This window comes from Anolis carolinensis, chromosome 1 (assembly GCF_035594765.1).
Source record: "Anolis carolinensis isolate JA03-04 chromosome 1, rAnoCar3.1.pri, whole genome shotgun sequence".
Lineage (NCBI taxonomy): Eukaryota > Metazoa > Chordata > Lepidosauria > Squamata > Dactyloidae > Anolis > Anolis carolinensis.
Window position 1 is genome coordinate 52,034,609 of NC_085841.1, and position 24,540 is coordinate 52,059,148.

Here is a 24,540-nt window from a genome sequence, read left to right on the forward strand (position 1 = left end):
TATGAGAATAATGTGTGCTGTCTAAGCAGCTAATTAAGCCTTCCATATCCTTAAGCCTGCTGTGGCGCAGTGAGTTAATACCGCTGAGCTGCTGAACTTGCTGACCAAAAGCTTGGCGGTTCGAATCTGGGGAGCAGGGTGAGAAACTGTTAACCCCAGTTTCTGCCAACCTAGCAGTTCAAAAACATGCAAATGTGAGTAGATCAATAGGTACTGCTCCGGTGAGAAGGTAACGGCGTTCCATGCAGTCATGCTAGCCACATGACCCTGGAGGTTTCTACAGACAACAATGGGTCTTCAGTTTAGAAATGGAAATGAGCACCAACGCCTAGAGTCGAACACGACTGGACTTAAGATCAGGGGGAAACCTTTACCTTTATCTATCCTTAAGCACAGAGGAGTTGGGTGCCAATCTCTTCATTATCTCAACAGTTACAGTCATGTCAGTGGTGGTCAGCGTCCTGTAGGAAAGTTACATCCTTATATGGCAATTTACAATTGCGTAAGGTTGAATGGAAACATACGTTTGCAGTGGAATAGAGAGATAGCTACACTACCGGAGCCTGCAGGGTAACAATTGAATAGCAGTCGCATTATTCTATGGTTTCTGTTGCTGTATGGGTCTGATAGCACAATGGGATGGCACACAATAGGACACAGCATATGGTGCCCCAGGGCATATTATAAGGGATCAGAAATGTAATTGCAAACTTACATATCATAGCCTCCGATGCACTATCTGAGTTGTTATGTGAAACAGAAGAGGGTTCTGCAATTTATGGGATCCCCTTTTTGTCATCAGGGGTGTTCTTCCTCACATTATGGAGATTGTAGCATAAGACTTGTGTTTCAGGTCACATGCAATTATGGCTAAGAGGCACACTGTTCTGGTCAACTCACTGGTTATCCATATGATCCTATGACCTCATTTGCCCTTTTAATTTTAATATGAGGCTATTATTTAACACTTTGCAGTTGCCATTGTGAAGTTTTAAAATTTGACAGTTATGAATGGTCTTAAAATTGGAGCTTGTGAGCAACAGTTAAGAAACAATGTAGTTTCATTTCAAAAATAACACAACAGATGGGAATAAATTTCCTATACCTATGTAGAATCATAGAATCATAGAATAGTAGAGTTGGAAGAGACCACATGGGCCATCTAGTCCAACCCCCTGCTAAGAAGCAGGAAATCGCATTCAAAGCACCCCCGACAGATGGCCATCCAGCCTCTGCTTAAAAGCCTCCAAGGAAGGAGCCTCCACCACGGCCCCGGGGAGAGAGTTCCACTGTCGAACAGCTTTCACAGTGAGGAAGTTCTTCCTGATGTTCAGGTGGAATCTCCTTTCCTGTAGTTTGAAGCCATTGTTCCGTGTCCTAGTCTGCAGGGCAGCAGAAAACAAGCTTGCTCCCTCTTCCCTATGACTTCCCTTCACGTATTTGTACGTGAAGGGAAGTCATAGGGAAGAGGGAGCAAGCTTGTCATAAGAAATGTTTTCTATCTTCCCTAGAATCCTAGTTTTAAAGATCATGTCTAGGAATTTCAGAGGCATGTTGAAAGGATTTTTTCTTTAAAAATATCTTATGCTACCTGCTTACCAAACTTTTTCCAAAGCCACATGAATGATGCACCAAATAACAAGTTGCCTTTAAATATTGTATCAAGTAACAACACTGGATTAATTCACAAATAATTTCATGGGTAATGTGAATAAATTACTTTTTAAGATTACAAGATGACAATTTTTCAACTTTATATGCTCCATTTCTTCTAGCATGTTTAATAAAGTGTATCCAAAAAAGGCTAACATTTGCTAAGTCCTACTTGAAGTTCATTACTCTTTGAGGGGGAAAATATTTCAAAAGGAATGTTTCCATAAATTTTTAAAGCAGGGATATGCAACTGCATGGTGTCTGAGGGCCAGTTTTACACACACACACACGCACGCACACACATACACACACACACAAAACCACCTCATAGGCTGCATATATTCATGCTTTCCTCTAATTCTCCTGCAAAATAGATATATGAAGGGACCATGCATCTCTTCCTTTTACCACTGAGGAAGGAATAAACCAAGAATTTGAAGGTTTGAAGTTTGACAAAAGTGTGGGGTTTGTTTGTGTTTGTGTGTGTAATTTTAAGAAGCAGTGGGGCTTGGTGCTATTTTTATGGGGAAATTGTCTAGAAATCATGTGCAAAAAATTAAAGCACAGGAGGATTAGGGGTTTGGTGGGATTGATAGGGGACCTAAAACCAAGATAGTTCAAATCTTGGCGTAAGCTAACTCGGGTTGAGCTAACTCAGAGGGAAACCTAAATCCTAAACCAGGATTCAAGTTCTCCCCTAAGGGATGGCAAGAGAGCTGGTTCACTTCCTAACCGAAACCAGCTGTAACTGTCTAGACAGCCATCTTATGGTCCCCAGTCTCTGTGGCCCAGGGAGACAGGATGGTAATTCTCTTCCTGTTCCCGTGTGGCTGGTGACAGCTACAACACCGCCACCTACCTTATCGGTGGTCTGGCTACCATAAAGCTTCACTAAAGAGGTTGCACAGGAGGAAGAGGACTTTTCCCCTCCTCATCTCAGCTCCAAAGACTGACGTAAGTGAAGGGGTGTTGCAGCTGGAAACAGCCGCAACACGCAGGAAAAGGAGGTACTATTTAGGGGGGCTGCCCTGTGGTCATGAACTCTGTTTAGTGCATCTATTTATTTTTATTTATTTATTACAACATTTATATCCCGCCCTTCTCACCCAACAGGGGACTCAGGGCGGCTTACAATAAAACACACATATATCTAGGCAGTGGGGAGGCTGCTGAGGGAGTAACTTTCAGGCCTCCAAGAGCTGCATCAGCTCGTATTAATCAGTTTCTACTTCCCAGGCCCAATTTAACATGTTGACTTTTAACTTTGTAAAGAGAACTGCAGAATCTTAGACTTAGAAGAGGCCACAAGAGCCATCCAGTCCAGCCTTCTGCAGAACTGGATGATTAGGGGCACATCAACATGATCCATAAGCTGAATTTGTATGTTTGTTTGAACATATACATTTTTAAAGTATAATTGCAGCCAAAACATTTTTTAAAGTTCTGGATACCATAGGAAAGGGCTAACATCCATTCTCTATATGCCCCTGTTCAGAAGATTTCACTTCATTTTCTATCTCTGTGACAATTGGATTTCAAAAATTTTGGGTTTCCGTGGAAACAAGCATTGATGATAAAGCTTCAGTGGAGACACCTTTTTTCCCATGGTAACTCTGACACAAGTGTATTTTCCCTTCCTAGAGATAGATTTTCTCTCACTTCCTGTTGTCTCTCCCCCCCCCCTCCCCTCATGTTTGTAACTAGGAGTTGCATGTAAGTCAGATGCTTGTAACTCAGGGACTGCCTGAAATGCAATTTGAAGCTAGCAGTGGCTACAAACTGCACACCACCAAAGCACACTTCAGTGCAGTTTAAGAGGAATAAAATGCATCAAGCAAAGTTGAGGCTGGGAGTCTGAAATAACTTTCTTGATGCACTTTATAAAACTCCAAATGTAAACCACATAGCATGGCAAAACTGGCCTGCCTGATCTTGGAAACTAAGCAGGGCCAACCTTGGTTTAGTACTTGGGTGGGAGACTGCCAAGAAATATCAGATGTTAAAGACTCTGTTTTAAAGGAAGGAACTGGTCAACCCACCCCAGAATATTCTTACCTAAGAAAACCCAGTGAAATTCGTAAGATCAGCATACGTTCACAGGCATATCAACACATATGCACACATACCCATGCGCCTACATACAGTTATGTAAAATTTATTGACCAAGTGGCAAATGTATGAACAAAAGCAATTTTACAATACATTGCTACCACTGTTTACAATAATAACAATAAATTAGATGAAATACACTCAAGTGCTATATGCCTGCTAGAATAGGAATGTCCTTGCCTGGCATCCAAATGCTACCAGTAAAAATGTCAGGTACTATTAATGATTTAAAATACGAGTTAATAATCCTTACCCAGTCAGTAAATATTATTTTCTAGGCAGTTTCCTTCTGCTCATCTGTGTGTCACAAAGAAACTCTTAAGTGAATGCTGCCATCATGTGGCTATATATATGTTCACAAAAAAACATGAATTTGGTTTCCATTCCCAAAGCTGAAGGCCAAAGACTGACTCACAAATAAGAATGTTAAAGCTTTCAAAATTTTAATGTTAATCAAAGTTCTCCATCCCATAGCTGTTCTTGCAGATTTTTCCTAAATTTGCTTTTATGATGCAGATGGTAAAACTCACATGGATCTGGACCAAACATCCTCACAGATCTCCTTTGTAATTTTAAATTGTATGTTTCATATCCCTGAAATGCCTTGTATGTCTCTTCTTAAACTTACTCATTTAGCAATGCAGAGTTAGCTTTGTTAATTATGTGATCAGGTTATAGGTCTTTAATTTTATTATATACGAGGGTTATCCAGAAAGTAGATTACATTTTGGAATTAAAAATGAAGAAAGTATAGGAGAAAACATTTACCATATGCAGTTGAAAGCCACACCCAAATACCACTTCTCAACATAGTCGCCATTCAAATCTAGGCACTTATCATAGCGATGAATGAGCTTGGAAACTCCTTCCCCACTAAATTCTGCCGCTTCCACCCTCAACAGTGTGCGACCCGCCGATCCTGGCTGCTTCTCCTTCGCAATCAGATGGTTTAACAGAAAAATTCAATGGCACACTGAATCACATGATAAAGGTATATGTCCAACAGAACCCTAATAACTAGGACCAGCAATTGCAACACTTTCTATTTGCCTATAGAGAATTACCACTTGAAAGTACTGGATTCAGTCCACTTGAGCTACTATTTGGACGAAAGCCCAGGGGCCCAACTGACATTTTAAAAGCAGCATGGTCTGGACAGGAAGACATCCAGGAGAAAGACATTGTTAGTTATGTGGAGGACTTGCAACGACACCTTAGTTCCATCAGAGATGTCGCGGCAGAGAACCTGAAGTCGGCTCAACAATGACAGAAACAGCAGAGTGACTCTAGAGCAAGACATTGGACATTTCAGCCTGGGGACCAGGTCTTAGTGCTGCAGCCTAGACCTAAGAAAAAACTGGAAGTGGTCTTGGAAGGCCCATATACTGTGTTAACTAAAATTTGAACTATCTGGTCGCTATGGATACAGATGGGGGAGGTGTAAGAAATTACATGTAAATATGCTGAAACCATACCATTCTAGAAGTAATCTTGTGTTACAGGTTTCCCATGTAAAGCCCAGGGTGATCTCTTTATCAGCTTGAGGGGAAATAAATCGGAAAAACATCCTGCCTGATTTAACAGCATACACAGAGAGAGAATGTCTAGCAATTGTGTGGGCTGTAACCAAATTAAAACCTTATCTATGGGGAATAGGGCACTAATAGTAAATTAACATGGTGGAGTTTAATGCTCCAAGATTATAACTTTGATATTAAACATGTTAGAAGAAAGGACAATGTCATGGCGGATGCTTTGTCCAGGGTTATGGAATTTAAAAACCCTGTGGTCTAGGCAAACCAACAAGGAAGGTATAGTCCAGGTAAACTATGAAAGTTGTACATTTTCAACTATGAGAGTTGTTTACATTTTCTTTGTTGAAATGTATTTTTTGAAAACTGTTTATTCGATGTATTGATGAACCCAAGGGAAAATTGGTTTGCTTTTCGTGGATTTGCTGTTTTGCGGTTTTTCAATAAACTCTAAAAGAATATTATAAATTTAAAAAATTACAATTTACAGCCTAAGGAAGGAGAAGCCGAAAGGGAGAGAAAAGGAGCCCAAGCGGCAACAGGAGAAGGAGGCAACTTATCAATACACAATTGGTTGATAATGACTTAAAATAGTGTATATATATATTATAATATATATAGTGTCCCTACTTGTTTTCACTTGTTGTGGGTGGTCCTTGAATGATAAGTGAGGGAACACTGTATGTAGCTATTTAATGTCTCTGTGCTCACCCATTGCTCCAATGAGGATATAAAACCACTTCATCATCCGTAATGTCTTGTGGGTGGAGGGCAGAATGTAACAGATCTTGCCTACCTTACAGGGACAGTGAGTGGCTTGCCTGGCAGGACTGATGTGCAGCCATTTTCAGGCCTTGCTGGTGAACATGGTAAGTCAAGGAGCAGGGAGGGAGTTGCCTAGCAACTGGAGAGGGGAGGAGCCAGGCGAATGTTAGAGCTACGAAGACAGAGGTTTTCATTTGGTGAGTGAATTAATCAGTCAGGTAGTGAGGAGTTAGGTAGTTAACAGAACTAAGAGATATTGTCAGGTTATTGGAGTCAATGAATGGCTAGTGTCAGCTAAACCTGGGAATGGTGTTGTGAAGCCTCTTTGAGGAAGAGAGTTAGTAAAGTAGTTTAGATGATGATGATGATGATGATGATGATGATGATGATTATTATTATTATTATTATTATTATGACACAGCAAACGAGATAGATATGCTGGATTTCGTATCACAAAATCACAAGTCAAACACTTCCCAAGTGTCTAAGACTGTGTGATGTATTTTCGGATGATGTGTGCAGATCCCAGTAGGGTGGCCTTTTGCAGTTGGCAGATCGTGATTTTGTCAATGTCTATTGTTGCCAAATGCCGGCTGAGATCTTTTGGCACGGCACCCAATGTGCCCATCACCACCGGGACCACCTGTACTGGTTTCTGCCAGAGTCTTTGCAGTTCGATCTTGAGGTCCTGATAGCAGCTGAGTTTTTCCTGTTGTTTTTCGTCAATCTGACTGTCACCTGGTATGGCGACATCAATAATCCAAACCTTTTTCGGAAGTCCCTCTAGGGAAATAGAGTGCTGGGAACAGTGCCTCTGTAAAGGGAGGGCTGTGGTATGTTTTTAAAAGGAATACTCCATCTGTTCCTTTAAAGAAGTCAAGTTAAGATACCTATCTCTGTTTAAGCAACCATCCTGTTATTGTTACTGAAAGTATTACGCAGCTTTACTGTTTAAGAACAAATAAACAATAGGTTCTAGTTTTCCTCACATAAAGTGTCTCGTGTGACTCTCTGAATATCCAAATACAGAGGTAGCTCCTGAAAATAACATTGGTAGCAGAGTTAGTAGTGGTAACGAGTTCAAATCCTCCATTTATTGGTGTCAGTGGATGGCGATCTGTCTAACACACACATTGAATCTTCTATATTTTGGTAGCAACTGAAAGCAGTCCTTTGCACATGGTACATTCGATGTGATTCATTATACATGCACATCTTTTAAAAAACAATGCAAATATTTTAAATTATTTTTATTCATTTATTCACTTAGACGCATTAGTCTTATTACCCATTGCATGGTTCCTTCCAGGTGTTTGAATAGTTGCCTCAAGGAGGCTCCAATATAAAATTCAGCCTACAGGAAATACAAATGGCATGTAATCCTCATGATCACCATCATCCTACCACTTTTCCCACCTGGGATTCCTTTAAGTATATAATGGAAGCAAGCTGGGAGAAGCAGGAGATCCACATGTGAGCGGGTGAAGGTTCAACACATGGTGGAAAACCCCTTTTCATGGCAGGGGATTAACTGGCTGCCCCTGGCAATGAGAACTATTTCTGAATGAAAACTAGATTAAATAAATTGTGGCTCTGCTGCTGGACTTCAACCCGCATCAGCATAGATAATTGGAATGAATAATAGGTGTTGCAATCCAACATTTGGGGAGCCACAGATTGCTCACCCCTCTTTCAAGAGAAATGATCTGCCATGTCAAACAAACCGAAACACTCTCCACACATAACATGACCCCTTCCTAACTGAAACTAAAGACAGATGATACTCTTACTGCCTGATCACCCATCCCAGTTGTGGGATTCTTGTTCAGAGCACAGCCCCAAATTTAGCTGCAAGCCATTTGCTGCAGTGCTACCTACTGGGGCATTGCCAATTTTGAGAAAACGATTTTTGCCAACAAAAAGGAACCAAAGCTGATTGTGTTGATTGACAGCCAATGCAATCCTGTGCCAACCAGAGATATGAAGAACAACTCCAGACATTTTAAAAGACTTAATGAACAACTTAGCTAATTTTTTAAAGAATGTACAGTTTTTTAACTGTAACTTTGAGGAATTGAAATATACTTGAATCTTGGAAACAGAGGATGTAGATATACAAGCATAGATTAAAAATTTAGATCCATGTGCAGCTGGAAGGTCATCTTGAGATTCATCACAATACTCTGCAGGGGCAGGATTTTCTTGATTTAAAATATTTCCTCACATACAATTCAAAGACCCTTCCTTTAAAATTGCCACACCACCAAAAATAACACACAGCCATTCTGATTTTATTGTGTATTTTTCTGTGAAAGAGACAAAAGAAACAGAGCAAATCCACAGGAAGGTTATAAGTAAAAGATGGTGACTTCAATATTCTGTTTAAATTTCCATGAATAAAGGAGGATTATTGACAGATAACCAACCGTAATTTACCATTTAAACACAATAATACGCAAACAGCAATATTAAAAAACAATCCCCAAGCACTATTTTATCCAGAAGGGAGCCTCAAACCTATTTCAGCTAGGTTTGGGAAATGTTAAACAATAAATCAATATCTTTTCTTGAGGTTTCAAAACAGAGGTTGGATGGCTATCTGTTGGGGGTTGTTTGGTTGTGTATTCCTGCATGGCAGATGGTTGGGCTGGATGGCCCTTGGGGTTCCTTCCAACTCTACAATTCTATTTCTTCAGATCCAGTCTATCAGGCACAGTAAAATCTTTATAAACGGAAGGAAGAAAAGCTCAAGAGGTATCTTAAAACTTCAAGAGGTGCATTAACACTGTAGAATGAATGCAGTTAGACATCACTTTAACTGCCATGGCTCAATGCTATGCAGTCATAGGGAGTTATAGTTTGACAAGAACTTTAGCCTTCTCTGCCTAAAAATGCTGGTACCTCACCAAACAACAAATGCATTGTATTGAGTCATGGAGACTTTAAGTTTAGGAGATACATATGGTAAATCATGTAATACTGTGTCTGCAATGTAAGACAATTTACATTATGTGTGTGTGCGCGCGCGTGCATGTGTGTGTGTGTAATGTAATACATGGAAATAGATCCTTCTGATTCCTCAATATTTGAAGGCACTGCTTGGCAGTTGTTTGAAACCTATCTTGCTAACTGCTCCCAGGAGGTGGTGCTGGGGGACTATCACACAGCCCTTTGGCTTTTAGCCATTGGCAGTGTTTTTCAAACTCTGCTTTGCCAGGTGTTTTGGACTTCAGCTCCCAGAAATCCCAGCCAGGTTAGGAATCTGTTAGGAATTATGGAAGCTGAAGTCCAAAACACCCGGAGGAACAGAGTTTGAGAAACACTGGCCTATGGGGTTTCTCAGGCTTCTGGTTTGCCCTCTGTGCTTTCAAGCCTCAACATAAAGTCATACTGATTTGCAGAATGCAATTTTGCAATTTAGGGTTGGTCCTTTCACTCTGCTGAATAACACTCTGTGCTATCTTTCTTTTTAAATTATTGCCCAGGAAATGGAGCCATTGTCTTTATGGAGTGATGGACTTGATGTGGATTATCAATGAAAGCTCAGACAACCTGGAAGTACAGTGGGACCAGAGATTAGCAAAACTAGGATGAGGGATGCAGCCTGTTTCAGGATCACATTCACAGCTCAGTAATCCCCCCAAAAAGGGAATGGAAAAAAGCCTAGCTTTTTAGCAGAGAAATCAGAATACTCCACTCGTATGTCTTAACTGAAAAGGTTTATGAGAAGCTAAGTGGAATAACCCCTGAATTTAGCATAGGGCTAACTGAGCTTTAGAGGAGAATGTGACATTTTCTCTCATTTTTATATATTCTACAAATTGTAGTGGGCCAGGGAGGTGCTTATTGCTTCCCTACATCAGGGCAGGATCCCTGCAGATTGTGGTAAGACCACTTCTTAAAAAACCTTCCTTAGATCCCTCTGTATTGGGCAACTACAGACCAGTTTCCAAGCTCCTGTTTTTAGGTAAAGTTCTGGAGTGTGTGGTGGCCTCACAACACCAAGGGTTCCTGGATGAAGCAGATTATATCGATCCATTTCAGTCTGGTTTCAGGCCTGGTTGTGGGACAAAGACAGCTTTGGTCGCCTCGGTGGATGACCTATGCAGAGAACTAGATGGGGAGTGTGTTCCTGTTGGTTCTCCTGGACTTTTCAGCAGCTTTTGATACCATCGACCATGGTATCCTTCTGGGCTGCCTTTGTGGGATGGGGCTTGGAGGTACTGTTCTTCAGTGGCTCCGTTCATTTCTAGAGGGACGTTTCCAGAAGGTGGTGCTGACGGACTTCTGTTAGACTCCTTGGTCATGGCCTGTGCGGTCCCACACGGCTCTGTGCTGTCTCCCATGCTGTTCAACATATAAATGAAACTGCTGGGAGATGTTATCCGGAGTTTTGGAGTGTGGTGCCATCTATAAGCAGATAACACCCAACTCTATCATTCCTTTTCACCTAATTCCAAGGAAGTGGTTCCTGTGCTAAACCGGTGCCTGGCAGCTGTAATGGACTGGATGAGGGCAAACAAATTGAAACTTAATCCAGATAAGACAGAGGTGCTCCTAGTCAGTCGTAAAACAGATCTGAGAACAGGGAACCAACCTGTGTTAGATGGGGTTACACTCCCCCTGAAAAAGCAGATTTGCAGTTTTGAGGTACTCTGGATTCGGCTCTGAATCTGAAGGCCCAGGGATCAGCAGTGACCAGGAGTGATTTTGCACAGTTAAAGCTAGTGTTGTCAACTGCACCCATTCATGGAGAAGTCATATATGGCTACGGTGGTACATGCCTTGGTTACATCCCAGTTGGACTACTGTAATGTGCTCTACATGGGGCTGCCTTTGGAAAGGTCTCAGAAACTTCAGTTGGTCCAAAGAGCAGCAGACAAACTGCTAACTGGGGCTGACTACAGGGAGCATACAACTCCTCTGTTGAGACAGCTCCACTGGCTGCCAACACGTTTCCAAGCACAATTCAAAGTGCTTGTTTGGATCTACAAAGCCCTATATGGCTCCAGTCTAGGTTACCATCTCTTTCCATTAACCTTGGAGACATTTAAGATGTACTGGGGAAGGCCTTCTCTCGGTCCTATCATCCATTCAAGCATGCTTGGTGAGAACATGGGAGAAGGCCTTTTTGGTGGCTTCTCCTATGCTGTGGTTCCCTCTCAAGAGAAACCAGAATGACCCCATCCCTGCTGGCCTTTTGCAAGCAGATCAAGACCTTCCTCTGTCAACAGATTGTTATTATTTGTTTTTTAACTTTTGTATTGCTCTTTTTAAACTGTTTAGTGTGGATACGTTAGACGCCTTGATTGCCCATGAGAAGAAAGGCATGATATAAATAAAGATAATAGTCTGCACCCGATATCAGAGTTTCATTACACTGAGATTTATATATCTACACCACACATTTTTAATGCCGCTAGATATGATGGACAAAAGCCCCTGGGCTTTTAGAAACAAGTTCTGTTTACTTGTATAGAGCATAGACACGAGCCAATTTAGCCTGCATCTGTAAATAAACTCTCAAGTCAGTTTACCTCCTAGACCACAGGTGTAAATATGTCCATGACAAATACTGTTGCTAAGCAAACAAGCTGCAACTTTCTCAAGTAGCTGCTATTTCCGGCTCTCATTAAATCAGTGTGCAGTTGGAGGTAATTTGATCTGGAGATGGCAGAGTGATGCATTACTGTGTTAAGATTAGTATCCCAAAGGAAAGGTCATAACTTCCTTCTCTGACACAGATAATATGATGCTTCTTTAGCTACTGTGGGGATCACAAAGAGAAGAATCTTACAAAAGTTATGGCAGTTTGTTAAAGCAGTTTTCTTCACTTTCAAAAAGGTTTCATTTTGTGTGCAACATTATCAGAATCAGCGAGGGAGTTGCTGTAATGTAGTTGTACCAAAGCTGCATATGATGGATGAAAGCCTCGACTACATGCTTAACTTAATACTAATATTAGAAACACCAACAGACAGCTGGAGTACGTCCAGGTTTCAAGACAAGAAAGGATGTAACAACTTGTATAGTGTAATTTTTTATTGAACTCAATTTCTCAATACATTCAATGGCTAAGATTTTGTTCTTATTTGTTTTTTTTCTCCTCTGTAAATTTTACAAGAGTTTTGTTGTTGCCAAAATTTTCAGAGCCATGTCAAATGACCTTCAGAGCAACATAATGGGCCAACAATGATTTTGTGCATTGCCAACCCCACACAGTTTCAAGATTTCTGTAATTTAATTTCAATAGATTATGCAAATTAGCAAAACTTGCATATACTTTTTATTTTTATGGTTTTTATTTCATCCTTTTTAGCTTTCTTAAGGTAGAGTTGGTAGAAATATTCTCCATATTTAATAAAATTATATGCCATTTACCATATCTATCTAACATGGTTTCTCAACAAACTAATATCTCAGAATTGGGGTCATACCATGAACTTCCATCTATTTCACTGGATGGAAAATGTTCTTGAACTGGTTAATTCCGTATTTCTATTGCTTTGACAAACCAACGTATTTGGTTTTAGGATACCAAGTGAAATATTCTAGTTTAGCCTTTTAAAGGGTGAACAGCCACCTCCAAATGATAAGCTATTGAAGAATGAGAAAAGCAGAAATCTGTGTAGGTGTTTCACATGAAATTATCAAGAACCAGTGTGGTGTTGTTTGAGAGTTGGACTAGCACTCCAGTGTGGCCTTGCCCACTTTGAAGCCCTGGTCATTACATCTGGCCCCATTGATGGAGCATTTTGTAACTTTTAAAAAAAACAACGTGGTTGTTTTGAATTGTATGTTCTTGTTTCATGTTTATTATTCTTTATTATGTTTAATTTGTTGTTTCTTTTGCTATGTTGGAAACTGCGCTGAGTCCCCTCGAGGTATATAAAGTTTTATTATTATTTTATTTTATGACACAGCAAACAAGATAGATATGCTGGTTTTCGTATCACAAAATCACAAGTCGAACACTTCCCAAGCGTTTAGGACTGTGTGATGTATTTTCGGAAGATGTGTGCAGTTCCCAGTAGGGTGGCCTTTTGCAGTTGGCGGATCGTAATTTTGTCAATGTCTATTGTTTCCAAATGTCGGCTGAGGTCTCTTGGCACGGCACCCAATGTGCCGATCACCACCGGGACCACCTGTACTGGTTTCTGCCAGAGTCTTTGAAGTTGAATCTTGAGGTCCTGATAACGGCTGAGTTTTTCCTGTTGTTTTTCATCAATTCGACTATCACCTAGGATGGCAACATCAATAATCCAAACCTTTTTCTTTTCCACAACTGTGATGTCTGGTGTGTTGTGTTCCAGAACTTTGCCAGTCTAGATTCGAAAGTCCCACAGTATCTTTGCATATTCATTTTCCATTATCTTTGCAAGTTTGTGGTCCGGACCCACCAGTTTTTTTACTGCTGGGAGGTGGTACTTGAGGCATAAGTTCCAATGAATCACTTAGGCCACATAGTTGTGCCTCTGATTATAGTCTGTCTGTGCGATTTTCTTACAGCAGCTGAGGATATGATCAATGTTTTCGTCGGTTTCCTTGCACAGTCTGCATTTTGGGTCATCAGTTGATTTTTGTAGTGCGGTTTTCTTGTACCGATTTTTTGTTTGCTGTGCTTTGAGGAGTTTCTGATTTTTGATTTCATTCAAAGAAGGTTCTTCACTTTGCTTTACATATTCTGCCAGGGCATGTTCCTTTTCTTTGACTGCTTGTTTTACTTGCAAGAATCCTCTGCCCCCTGATCTTCTAGGCAAATATAGTCAGTCAACATCACTGCAAGGGTGCAGTGAATGATGAATGGTCATGAGTTTTCTTGTTTTTCTCTCCAAATTATTATTATTATTATTATTATTATTATTATTATTATTAATAATAATCCCTGCTTAATCATGGAAACCCACTGAGTGATCTTGAGCAAGAGTTAGCTTCAAAGAAAGGTAATTGCAGCCCCACCCCTATAAATGACTTGAAGGTATGCAGCAACACCAATAACCATCAAGTTAAGGCAGTATAGTTTTCAAACACATCACTAAGCAGATTTCACTGTAAATTATTTTCTGGTTTATGATCATGTTTATTGTGACAGTGGAGTTTCCTCCATACCTTGTCGCTATTCTTACCCTTCCAATATATTGATGTAACTAGAATGCTTCTAGGGAAAGTTGGGTAGAAGTTTACCGTCTCTAGTGCGGTTGGTGGGGACAAGAGAGAGGGCCTTCTTGGTGGTGGCCCCCCATCTTTGGAATGCCCTCCTGAGGGAGATCAGGCTAGCCCCCACCCTCCAAACCTTCCATGTACAATTGAAGACATGGTTTTTTCAACAAGCCTTTGACCATATTTAGATTCCTTTAATGAATATACATGAGGACCCATAGATTCATTAAGTACTTTAGATGTCTGAGATTATTATTGTTTTATATCTGCTGTATTTTACTGATTTTAACCAGGGGATCTTGTGAAGTGAGATATTTATGTTGGCTGTTATTGTTTTATGTTATTGTTTATGTAATTTTGAATTTTGTGTGTTTGCACGTTTGGGTGCTTTGTAAGCCTCTCCAGGTTCCTCTGGGAGATGGTGGTGGAGTATAAATAAAGTATTATTATTATTATTATTATTATTATTATTATTATTATTATTATTAAGTATATTCTACTACTAAGTCATTTCAATGCTAGATCAAGATTTTATTTTTCAGCAGTTGCTAGGCAGAATGGCAGTGCTGAAGATTCCTTCTTAAATGTAAATTCTTGGCAGTCTGGTGAGGAACAAATGTAAGCCTAAACATATTCAGAACAACAAGCTTGCATGTAGAGAATCTGGATTCATTAGCTCTTTATTTATTATTCAACTTGTTCAAGTTATGGTCCTGAATATATCTGAAAAGTTGAGAAAATAGATGTGGAGAGACTATCTCTTCTGGCCTAGATGCAGCCAGAATGTCAACAAGGTTATTAAAAAACCCATCAGAGCCAAGAAGTGTGGTTTTAATTAGAATTTTGAATCGACCAGGCAAGGTCAGCAAGCAGAACTCACTATGCCTAATTTTGGTACTTAGTTTTTGGTAAATGAAGGGAAATAAAATTAGATATTTCAGGAGCTGTTTCAGTTTGTGAACATTTCTATTTAAATTTGTTTAAATAAGGAACGTGTAAAAAACTCCTGGGGACTGTTTTACACATGCACACATCATTCTTCTGTAGCTCTTGGTATCTTCTCAAATCACTTATAAGAAAAGCATTAAGCAGAGGTGTGTCTGACTAAGTGTCTGTTCATTATTACAAAACACTGTGTGCAAAAACTAAGTATCATAGTCTCAGTTTTTTAAAAAGATAATTGCTAGGATGCTTAAATTAGTCTAACTGAAAGACAAAATTTATTGAAATGCCCTTCAATGCCCCTTTCAAACATTTGAGGGTTGGGAAGTACAGAACTGTGTACTCATGGAAGGTTGAATGTCTACTACTGATAATCATTGCACATTATTTCATCTTGTAATTATATAAACATATATACACACAGAAATGGTGAGCAACTCTTTAATGAATTCATTGATTCAGGTGAAGATTTTCACTCTGTAAACAGAAGTAATATTTGTGATACATTTACAACAAAAACCCATTGACCCGAGAACATTATTTTTAATGAAGCAATTTGTACAGAAACAGCTTCAAGGGTCTAAATTCCATGCTTACATATAACGTTTCTATATAGTGAGCACTGTAGCAAGGCTGCATTTTATCTCCCATTATTTTAAATTTTTATATAAATGATATTTTTGTATCTTTGCATAAGCAACATTTTTATATGCCCATGATACAGGTTGAGTTTGCAAGAAAATATCTTATGTAATTTTTAAAAAAATTTCAACAGCCCACACAGGAACGGGATTCCTGAGACTATTTAATGCTTTCTATACAAAAACAATTTCATCATTAATGGTGATAAATCTAAGGAGAAAACCCCCCATATAAACAGCATATATATGTTGTTGTCTTGGAGCTATTTTTACTGTTTTATAAACTCTTGGATTCCACAAAAGAAAACAAAGAATTCAAATCTATGGCTTGTATAAAAGCTGTAAATAGACCTTTTAAGCATTAGAATTATTTAAGGTTTAAAAACCTCACAATTGTAAAATTGTTGTACGTTATACAGCAACAACTTAAAGCAAACCGATTATGGAGTTTTCTTGGCAATATTCCTTCAAAGGAAGTTTACTTTTACCTTTCTCTGCTGCTGAGAGAATGCCACTTGTCTAGGGTCACCTGGTGGGTTTCCAAGGTTAAGAAGGATCCAAATCCTGGTCTCCAGAGTCATAGTTCAACGCTCAAACCAGTCCACACATGTTCTTCAGCTCTATGATAACTAGAAAAAATATATCTAGTTCTAGGGGGCTGCAAAGCCAATTAATTTTGCTAATTTGGAAGGCAGAGGATTAGGTCTTATCAACTTCTCAATAATTGAAAAGATGAAAAGCCGTTTACTATGCATGATCTTACCAGAATTAAGATATAGTCTTGCTAATACAGTTAGAGACTGATACTATGCATAATTAAATACATGTAAGAGTGTTTAATCCTTGGTTTCTCAACCAAGAACTGTATGATTCCTTGAGAGGTTGATTAGGGGTTCAACACAATATTATGATAAAAAAATAAAACTTTCAACTTGTAAATATAATAATAGTACTTAGGTAAGTGTTCTCTATAATTCAGACAGGGATTTCCTGAGACCTGGAAAATATGTCAAAGAGTTTCTCATAGATAAAAAGGTTGAAAATGTTATTTAAGGAATAGTTACTTTTGGAATAATGTATACTGAAATAAGTCATGTATGGCAAAAATTTGTTAATTGTTGGGATGTATCAAATAAAAAATTTAAAACAAAAAAAAGATAAAAAGGTTGAGGAAGGCTGGTTTAGAATAGTTTCAGCAACTATCCAAAATCTGGTGTCAGCATCAGATAATTTTATTTTAGAAATTTTTAAATGTTACATTTCAGGAACATTTTTCCAGGGAATGAATGAATTTGAAAGACATCTTTGGATGAGTATTTGATAAAGGAGCAAAACTAACATAGCATCTCTTCTGTCAACTCCTCTCATGTTATTTACCAAGTGCAAAATGCCATAATCAATATGGAAAATATTTAATACCAGAAAGCTTTTATCAGTCTTTGGTTTGCAGTCGTAATGAATAGTTCAATATGGAAGATTTTGGGATATTCCAGCCTAAGAGAGTTTGTGTATATGTGGAGCTACATCACTGGAGGTCTTGACTTATTATACCCTTGAATTGTGAAATTAGTCTGAATAGCGTATTTAGCATATTTATAAAAGAAAACAAAGCATTGGAAAATTGATAAAAAAGGTTCCTTATTCAAAGAACAAATCAGTACATATGTTGCCCAGAGTTGCTATCTTTACAGTGAAGCTTCATAAGTGAGTGCAAGAAAAGATTTTTATGTACTACAGTAAATGGAAGAGCTGACTGCTGATGATACCAACTTAGGTTTGTACTTTCCACTGAGTTATATTATTGTACTAGCTTGGGGACCTGTGGGTGCCTGGGTTATTAGAAGAAGGCATTGTTTGTTTTCGGATGTTAGGTAATATCACTGAAGTTTGGTTCAGATCCATCGTTGGCTGGGTTCAGTGCTGTCTGGATAAGAGTGAACTACAACTTCCAGATTCCCAGGGCAATCACCCCCAAACCCTGCCAGTATTCACAGTTGGGTCTGTGTGGCAAGTTTAGTCTAGGTCTGTCATCGGCTGGGTTCAGGTCTCTCTGGATAAGGGTGAACTACAACTCCCAGATCCGAGGTCAATCGCCCCCAAACCAGGCCTGTATGCACAGGTTGCGTCTGTGTGCCAAGTTTGATCCAAATCTAACCTCAGCTGGGTTCAGTGCTTTCTGGATGGAGGTGAAGTACAACTCCCAAATTCAAGGTCCATTCTCCTAAACCCCTGCAGTATATTCAGTTGGTCATGGGGCTTCTCTGTGCCATGTTTGGTCCCGGTCGATTGTCGGTGGGGGTCACAGTATCGCTGGATGTGGGTGGACTGCAACTCCCAAAATCAAGGTCCACTCCCACTAACCCCTGCAGTATGTTCAGTTGATCATGGGGCTTCTCTGTGCCAAGTTCGGTCACAGTCCATTGTTGATGGGAGTCACAGTATCAGTGAAGGTAGTACAAGTCCCAGATCAAGTATAATTCTTGTAAATCATGGTGAATTCCCCCCAAACATCTTGTTCAGTTGCTGATCAATTCTTCTGTTAACTGTGTGCCACAGGAAAGGGTAGGAAAGGGTTAAAAGTTAAGGTAGAGGCAGTGGGCGTGATCATGCAAATTAAGGAACCCTGGGATGTCCATTCTGGAGGAAAAACAACATCTAGGATGAAATTGTCCACATATGAAAGTCTTCACTTGAGTGGGGGGCAGAATGGTGTTTGTGGAAGACACTGACAGGGTTTGGGCTACATGTTCATGGTGTTCACTATAACTTGCATGTCAGTGGAGAGAGGGCAATTGGTGTCTCCTGCTCAGTGGGAACTATAGCTGTTTGTGGAGATGGGAGGCTGTTTGTGTAAGTGGCCAGTAAACTGTTTTGCTTGAGTTTTCAATAGGAGGCAGGCTAATTCTGAAACCGCTTTCAAACCTTGTTCTTTCAATGAAGGCAGGATGGAAATGGGACTGAAGGGAAGTGTATACACTCCTATACAATCTATAGGAGGAGGTAATTCATGTAACGTCTCTTCATATATTAAGAGAAAATAAGATTCAGAAAACTGGAGAAAACTAGGTTAACCCCAGATAAATTCTGGCACTGTTATTTCACAACATGAAATAAACTCAACATTTTCAAGTACTACAGATTTTCTTGAACTACTGTGGGCTAAAAGCCCCCCACTCCCCATGAGATGAGATGATGGAAGAGTCAATAATATGTAAATAATAAGTCATGGGCCAAAACATTTTTTAAAAGTGTTCATTAACATACTACATATAAAATGTATTTTGACCAAACATTTATCACATGGACTAAAAAGTACAATAGCAGCAAAGTATGCATATCCAGCTACATTATCTTTAAATAAAATGCAGAAAATAGAAGCAATGAGACAATGGTTTAGATCACACCTTCTAAAACAGGCATGGTCAAACTTCGGCCTTCCAGGTGTTTTGGACTTCAACTCCTACAATTTCTAACAGCCATTAGGAGTTAAGAATTCCTAACTGGCTGTTAGGAATTGTGGGAGTTGAAGTCCAAAACACCTGGAAGGCTGAAGTTTGACCATGCCTGCTCTAAAACTTCTCCTTCATAATTCTCCTAAGACAGGGGTGGAGAAACTACACACAGCCCCGAATGGTTACTATCCTCAAATTTTGAGAGAGATCAAAATCCTCTATGAAATAACAAACAACAATTTCTGGGCACCTCCAGGAGTGCCATGCGTTACAAACTCAAATGACTGAAACAAGAAACCACTTCCAATTGTGTTTCTCAGAATGTAGAGGCTGATTTTTGGTGAAAGGGGTCTGCGGAATAAAGAGTGGCCCTCGAAACCTCTGCAGTTCTCCACCTCAGTGCTAAGGCAAGTGCACTGTGCTCTTTCACTGATCCCATTCATTTCTGTCAGGATTGCACTAAAAACGTCCTAGCAAAATGCATTCTTGTTAAACAAACAAAACAGTATGGAAAAGCAATACACATTATCTTTTTTTTAACTTCTAGAGAATTTTGAAAAATTCACGTGAATCAGTAAACAATAATACTGCTGTTACTGTTAAAAAATCAGTGCTAATTTCCATAACACCATTCTAGAATTTCCAATGAAAATCTTCAATGGATTTTTTTTGCAGTGCAGCCACAGCTTTTGATCCATTTTACACATTTAATACAATAATCTATTATACTTTTTATTAAAATTCAGGTAAATTTAATAGGCTTCTTTTATTTACACTAAAGTTTAGTTTTTCTCCATAAAAGCCGATTGTTTGGAGAATAATTTTACATGCTGTATAGTGAAAAATAGTGTTTTAAAAGCCAAAAACAACACAGCAGGTGAATAAAACTGTACAGAATCTGTTTTTTGTTCAAATACACCACACTGAAGTGGAAAAAATGGATGAGCTCTGCATGCTCCAGAGGACTTATTCCAGAATTTAAAAGTCCAAGCAGACAACAGAAGTAGTAAATACATTAGAATGTGACATTTGAATTCAATATAGTGCCAAACAAACGGAAAGTCTTGAACAACCCAAGGAAAAATCTTTTCTCAGGAATTAGTAGGCCTGTTCTTTAGAGCTTTCTTCATGTGGGACACAGAACTGCAAAACAATCAACATGTATTCATATGAGCATTACAGGATTGGGTTATTTCAAATTCAAGCTAATAAAACTATCACATATAATAAAACCAGAATGTTTAGTTCTATAGTCTAGAAATGTAACCAGATTCATGGTAAGTGTGACATATAACTAAACAAACCTCATTTTCAACACACACAAAGAAATCTATAGATAAAATACACACACACACACACACACACACACACACAATGATAATCTAATTTTCCAACAGAAATGAGTTAAATAGAAGGTCATGTCTTCGACAACAGGATTAATTCCTTCAAAAGAAAAAAAAATCTTGCTGATTTCTCAGGTACTATGTTCAGTGCTAATGAGAAGAAATGTCAAAAACTCAGAAGAAAATGTTTTCTCTCTCTAGAAAGTAGAGGCAATAGATTAAGGAGCCAAGACATGTCCTTTACATATTTCTCATTCCTGTTTAACATCTAGGACACAAACCTCAGAGCAATCCAGCTTTCAAACCAATGCTAGCACAACACAAAAGCAAACAAAGAAGTCAGGTTTGAAGTTTCCAAACTAAAAAAGCACATATATTTCCTTCTTCTTTAGAATAACCTGGTAATTCAAAAACCATTTGTTTACTTAAAACCAAAGAGTGTGCCCTGTAAGTAATAAAATTGAGATTGTCCTTTAACAATCTTAGTTTGACTGGAAACAGAACCTCAGTGCCCAAATCTCACTAAATTATCCAACTTTAAACCATTTTCTCCCTGTCTAATGCTCTTAAAAGCAAGAGGTCTACTCCCTCCTTCATGTACAACTGTGTGTGAACAACAGAGACCCATGCTCATTTTAAATGTGAAGGGAAGAAATGTATTTTGATAAAATATCTTGTTTAATCTGGTTTTAGGTTGAGAAAGCTGAGCCATCTCTAAAGCACACATAATGGCTAGTAATATTTGGTAATATTAATCTTCTTCTGTTTTTGAAATCCTTCTTGTCAGGTACGGTGGAGAAAATGTGTAAAGTGTGACTAATGCAGCATGTGAATGCATGCAAAGCTAATGTGCTTCTATAAAAAAGTAAAAAGATATAAACTGCAGTCAGTTTTCCACATTTGCTGGGTTTAGGGACAAAGAACCCTTGTGAAAGTGAAAAACTGTAAATAATGAAATACCTGAGGGAATACATCTCTAGGAATTTCTGGGTCTTTTAGCACGACTCTAGAGTTGATATCTCTAGGAAGCTAACCACAGAATCGCATTGGTAAACCTAGAGATTCCTAGGGAGGTGTTCTCTCTAGAAATGTCTAGATTTCTTAAGCAAGATAAGAGGAAATTCATCATAGAATCGCACTGACAGACATAGAGATTCCTAAAAAAACCCCCCCAATTTTAATCAAATCTGAAGAAGTCAAAACTACTAATGTGGAGGTACAACTGTACCCTCTAGCAAGACATTTTCAATGAAAGCAGGTTACTTGCGGATGGTAAATAGAGACATGAAAAATAACCCTGGAATTCCTTATGTGGATTGGCTAATCTAGATTTTATGTTTAATATAAAACCCAGTAGTGAGGTTTGATAACTGGACAACAATGCTTCACAAAGGAAGCACTTGGGATACCAAATCATGTACCGTATTGATTTCTAAGAGTGCAACATAAATTTGTCAAAATTACTGGTTATATAAACACTTCTAATCTGACTAGATAATGAAGCTCTGCATCTTAAAAGTCTGTGCAATGTTGAGCAGTGTTATGAATAAGAATATTTGGAAAAACTCTTAGCTTCCACACTTCATCCAATATGATTAAATTAATGTTTTGAGATAAAATAACCTTGTGATATTTTTGATTAGTATACATTACTATTAAAGTAACCAAATCTGCCTCCATCCCATATGTAAGCCAACAGCAGGCAATAGAGGCACTTACCCTTCAAGATGTAGTCTGTTAATAAAGTTGGCACTTTCTCGCTGTCTTCTTTCATGGCATGAAGAACTGTTAAAATATGGAGAAGAAGAATGGAAAAGATAATGTCTCCAATCATTACTTTTGATATAAACATGTCACTTACTGAACTCCACTTTGGAAATTCCCTTTGCCCATTATTCAATAGAACAATGGATAAGCAATGGTTGCTTACCTGTAACCAGGTTTCTTCGAGTGGTGATCTGTGAAATTAGCACATGTGGTAGTAATTGCCCCCAGCAATGCTCTCGGAACCTTAAAACAGCTGTTTGAAGTACTTTGGCTACAGCCCCGCCCATCTTCCCCAGAAGGCATATATGCAGAGGTGGGGATGTAGCTTCAGTTCCCCGCTGCCGAAAGTGGCTAGAGAAAAAAGTCATGATGATCAGCGGGGAGGATGGGTGGGGATGTGCTAATTTCACAGATCACCACTCGAAGAAACCTGGTTACAGGTAAGCAACCATTGCTTCTTCTTCGTGGTGTCTGGTGAAATAAGCACATGTGGTAGACTAGCAAGCTACTCACCATGGTCGGTGGGCGTCATGACAGTGCTGATCCAAGAACCGCTCTGCCAAATGCTGCTTGCTTCCTGGAGAGCAGATCCACTTTGTAATGGGCCACAAAGGTGAGTGGCGTCGCCCATGTGGCTGCTCTACACACTTCGTGGAGCGGTATGCCACGGCTGTATGCTGTGGAAGTCGCCACCGCTCTAGTAGTGTCCTTTGATGAAAATGGAGGCTGCTGATGAGCTAGCTCATATGCTAGCTGAATGGTGGCCACAATCCATCCTGATAACCTCTGGGAGGAAACAGGTAGACCTTTTGATTGAGAAGCATACTTCAGGAAAAGTCTGGGTGAAGCTCTGAACTCTTTAGTCCTTTCCACATAATATGCAAGTGCCCTCCTGGCATCCAGTAGATGCAGAGAGTGTTCGAGTGGAGTGGAAGGGTTCTGAAAAAATGAGGGTATCACAATATCCTCAGTCAGATGGAATGCAGAGACTACTTTAGGAAGGAATGAGATATCAGTGCGCATGATAACCTTGTCAGCATGGAATCTCATATAAGGATGATCTACTCTCAATGCACAAAGCTCGCTTGCTCTTCGAGCTGTGGTAATAGCTAGCAGAAATGCCACTTTCCATGAGAGATATGAGAGATCCACCTGGGCCAATGGCTCAAAGGGTGGTTTCTGTAATGCAGAGAGAACCAATTGAAGGCTCCATGCTGGTATAGGAGGTGTTACTGGAGGTCGCATGTTTCTGTACCCCTGCAGAAACCGTTGTATAAGAGGATCTTGGAAACAAGACTGGCATCCTGTTTCTTTCCAATTTGCGATTTCCTGCTTCTTAGCAGGGGGTTGGACTGGATGGCCCATGTGGTCTCTTCCAACTCTACTATTCTATGATTCTATGATTCTATTGCTGCTAAGTAACACTTGAGGGATGACAAATGTAAGCCTTGAGTTGCTAGTGATGCAAGAAATTCCAACACTATTGATGTTGGAGCTGTCAACGGTTCTATGTCTTGTCGCCGGACAAAGTCAGTAAACTTTTTCAATTTGTAAGCGTATGATCGCTTTGTTGATGGTTTATGTGCTGCATCCAATATGTCTCTCACTGCTTGAGACAATGGTCGGGATGAATCCTCCATGCCGTGAGTCTGAGACATGCGATGTCTGGGTGGCGGAGGCGTCCCTGGTCTGCGGTGAGCAAGTCTGGGCGAAGTGGAAGGGGAAGATACTGCCCTTGCGACATCATCCGAAGGAGAGCAAACCAGGGCTGCCTGGGCCACCACGGCGTGAGGAGTATGCAGTTGGCTCTGTCGTGATACAGTTTTGATACTACTCTGTTGAGAAGGGGTATCGGTGGAAACACGTACAGAAGTGGACCCAACCAGTGGAACATGAAGGCATCTCCCAGGCACCCTCATGTCTGGTCTTCCTGCCGTCTGGCACAGAACAGATCGCATTTTGCATTGTGTGGTGCTGCAAACAGATCTATCAGGGGACTGCCCCACCTCTGGAAAAGAGAAGTCGCTTCGGCAGGATGAAGGGACCACTCGTGAGTCGAGTCTTGTTCCCTGCTCAATGTATCTGCGATGCTGTTGTCTTCTCCCAGAACATGCACAGCTATCAAATGGGTGCGGTTGGCTAAGCACCAATGCCATATGTCCATGGTCCTCTTTAG

At 39.7% G+C, this 24,540-nt stretch overlaps 1 protein-coding gene across 3 annotated transcripts in view; it reads right to left on the reverse strand.

Annotated features, from left to right (window-relative positions):
- Nucleotides 1–19,038: 19,038 nt before the first annotated feature.
- Nucleotides 19,039–24,540, reverse strand: part of fez2 (fasciculation and elongation protein zeta 2) — a 36,927-nt gene continuing 31,425 nt past the window's right edge. For 2 of the 3 annotated variants that reach the window (XM_062974494.1, XM_062974481.1), the window contains 2 exons: nucleotides 22,317–22,382; nucleotides 19,039–20,397 (listed from right to left, as the gene is read on the reverse strand). In XM_062974494.1, the coding sequence (XP_062830564.1) occupies nucleotides 20,381–20,397; nucleotides 22,317–22,382 (83 nt within the window). In that variant the 3' untranslated portion in view covers nucleotides 19,039–20,380. Of the gene's footprint in view, nucleotides 20,398–20,878; nucleotides 20,908–22,316; nucleotides 22,383–24,540 lie in introns of all 3 variants that reach the window. The other variant, XM_062974486.1, reaches the window with a different exon arrangement.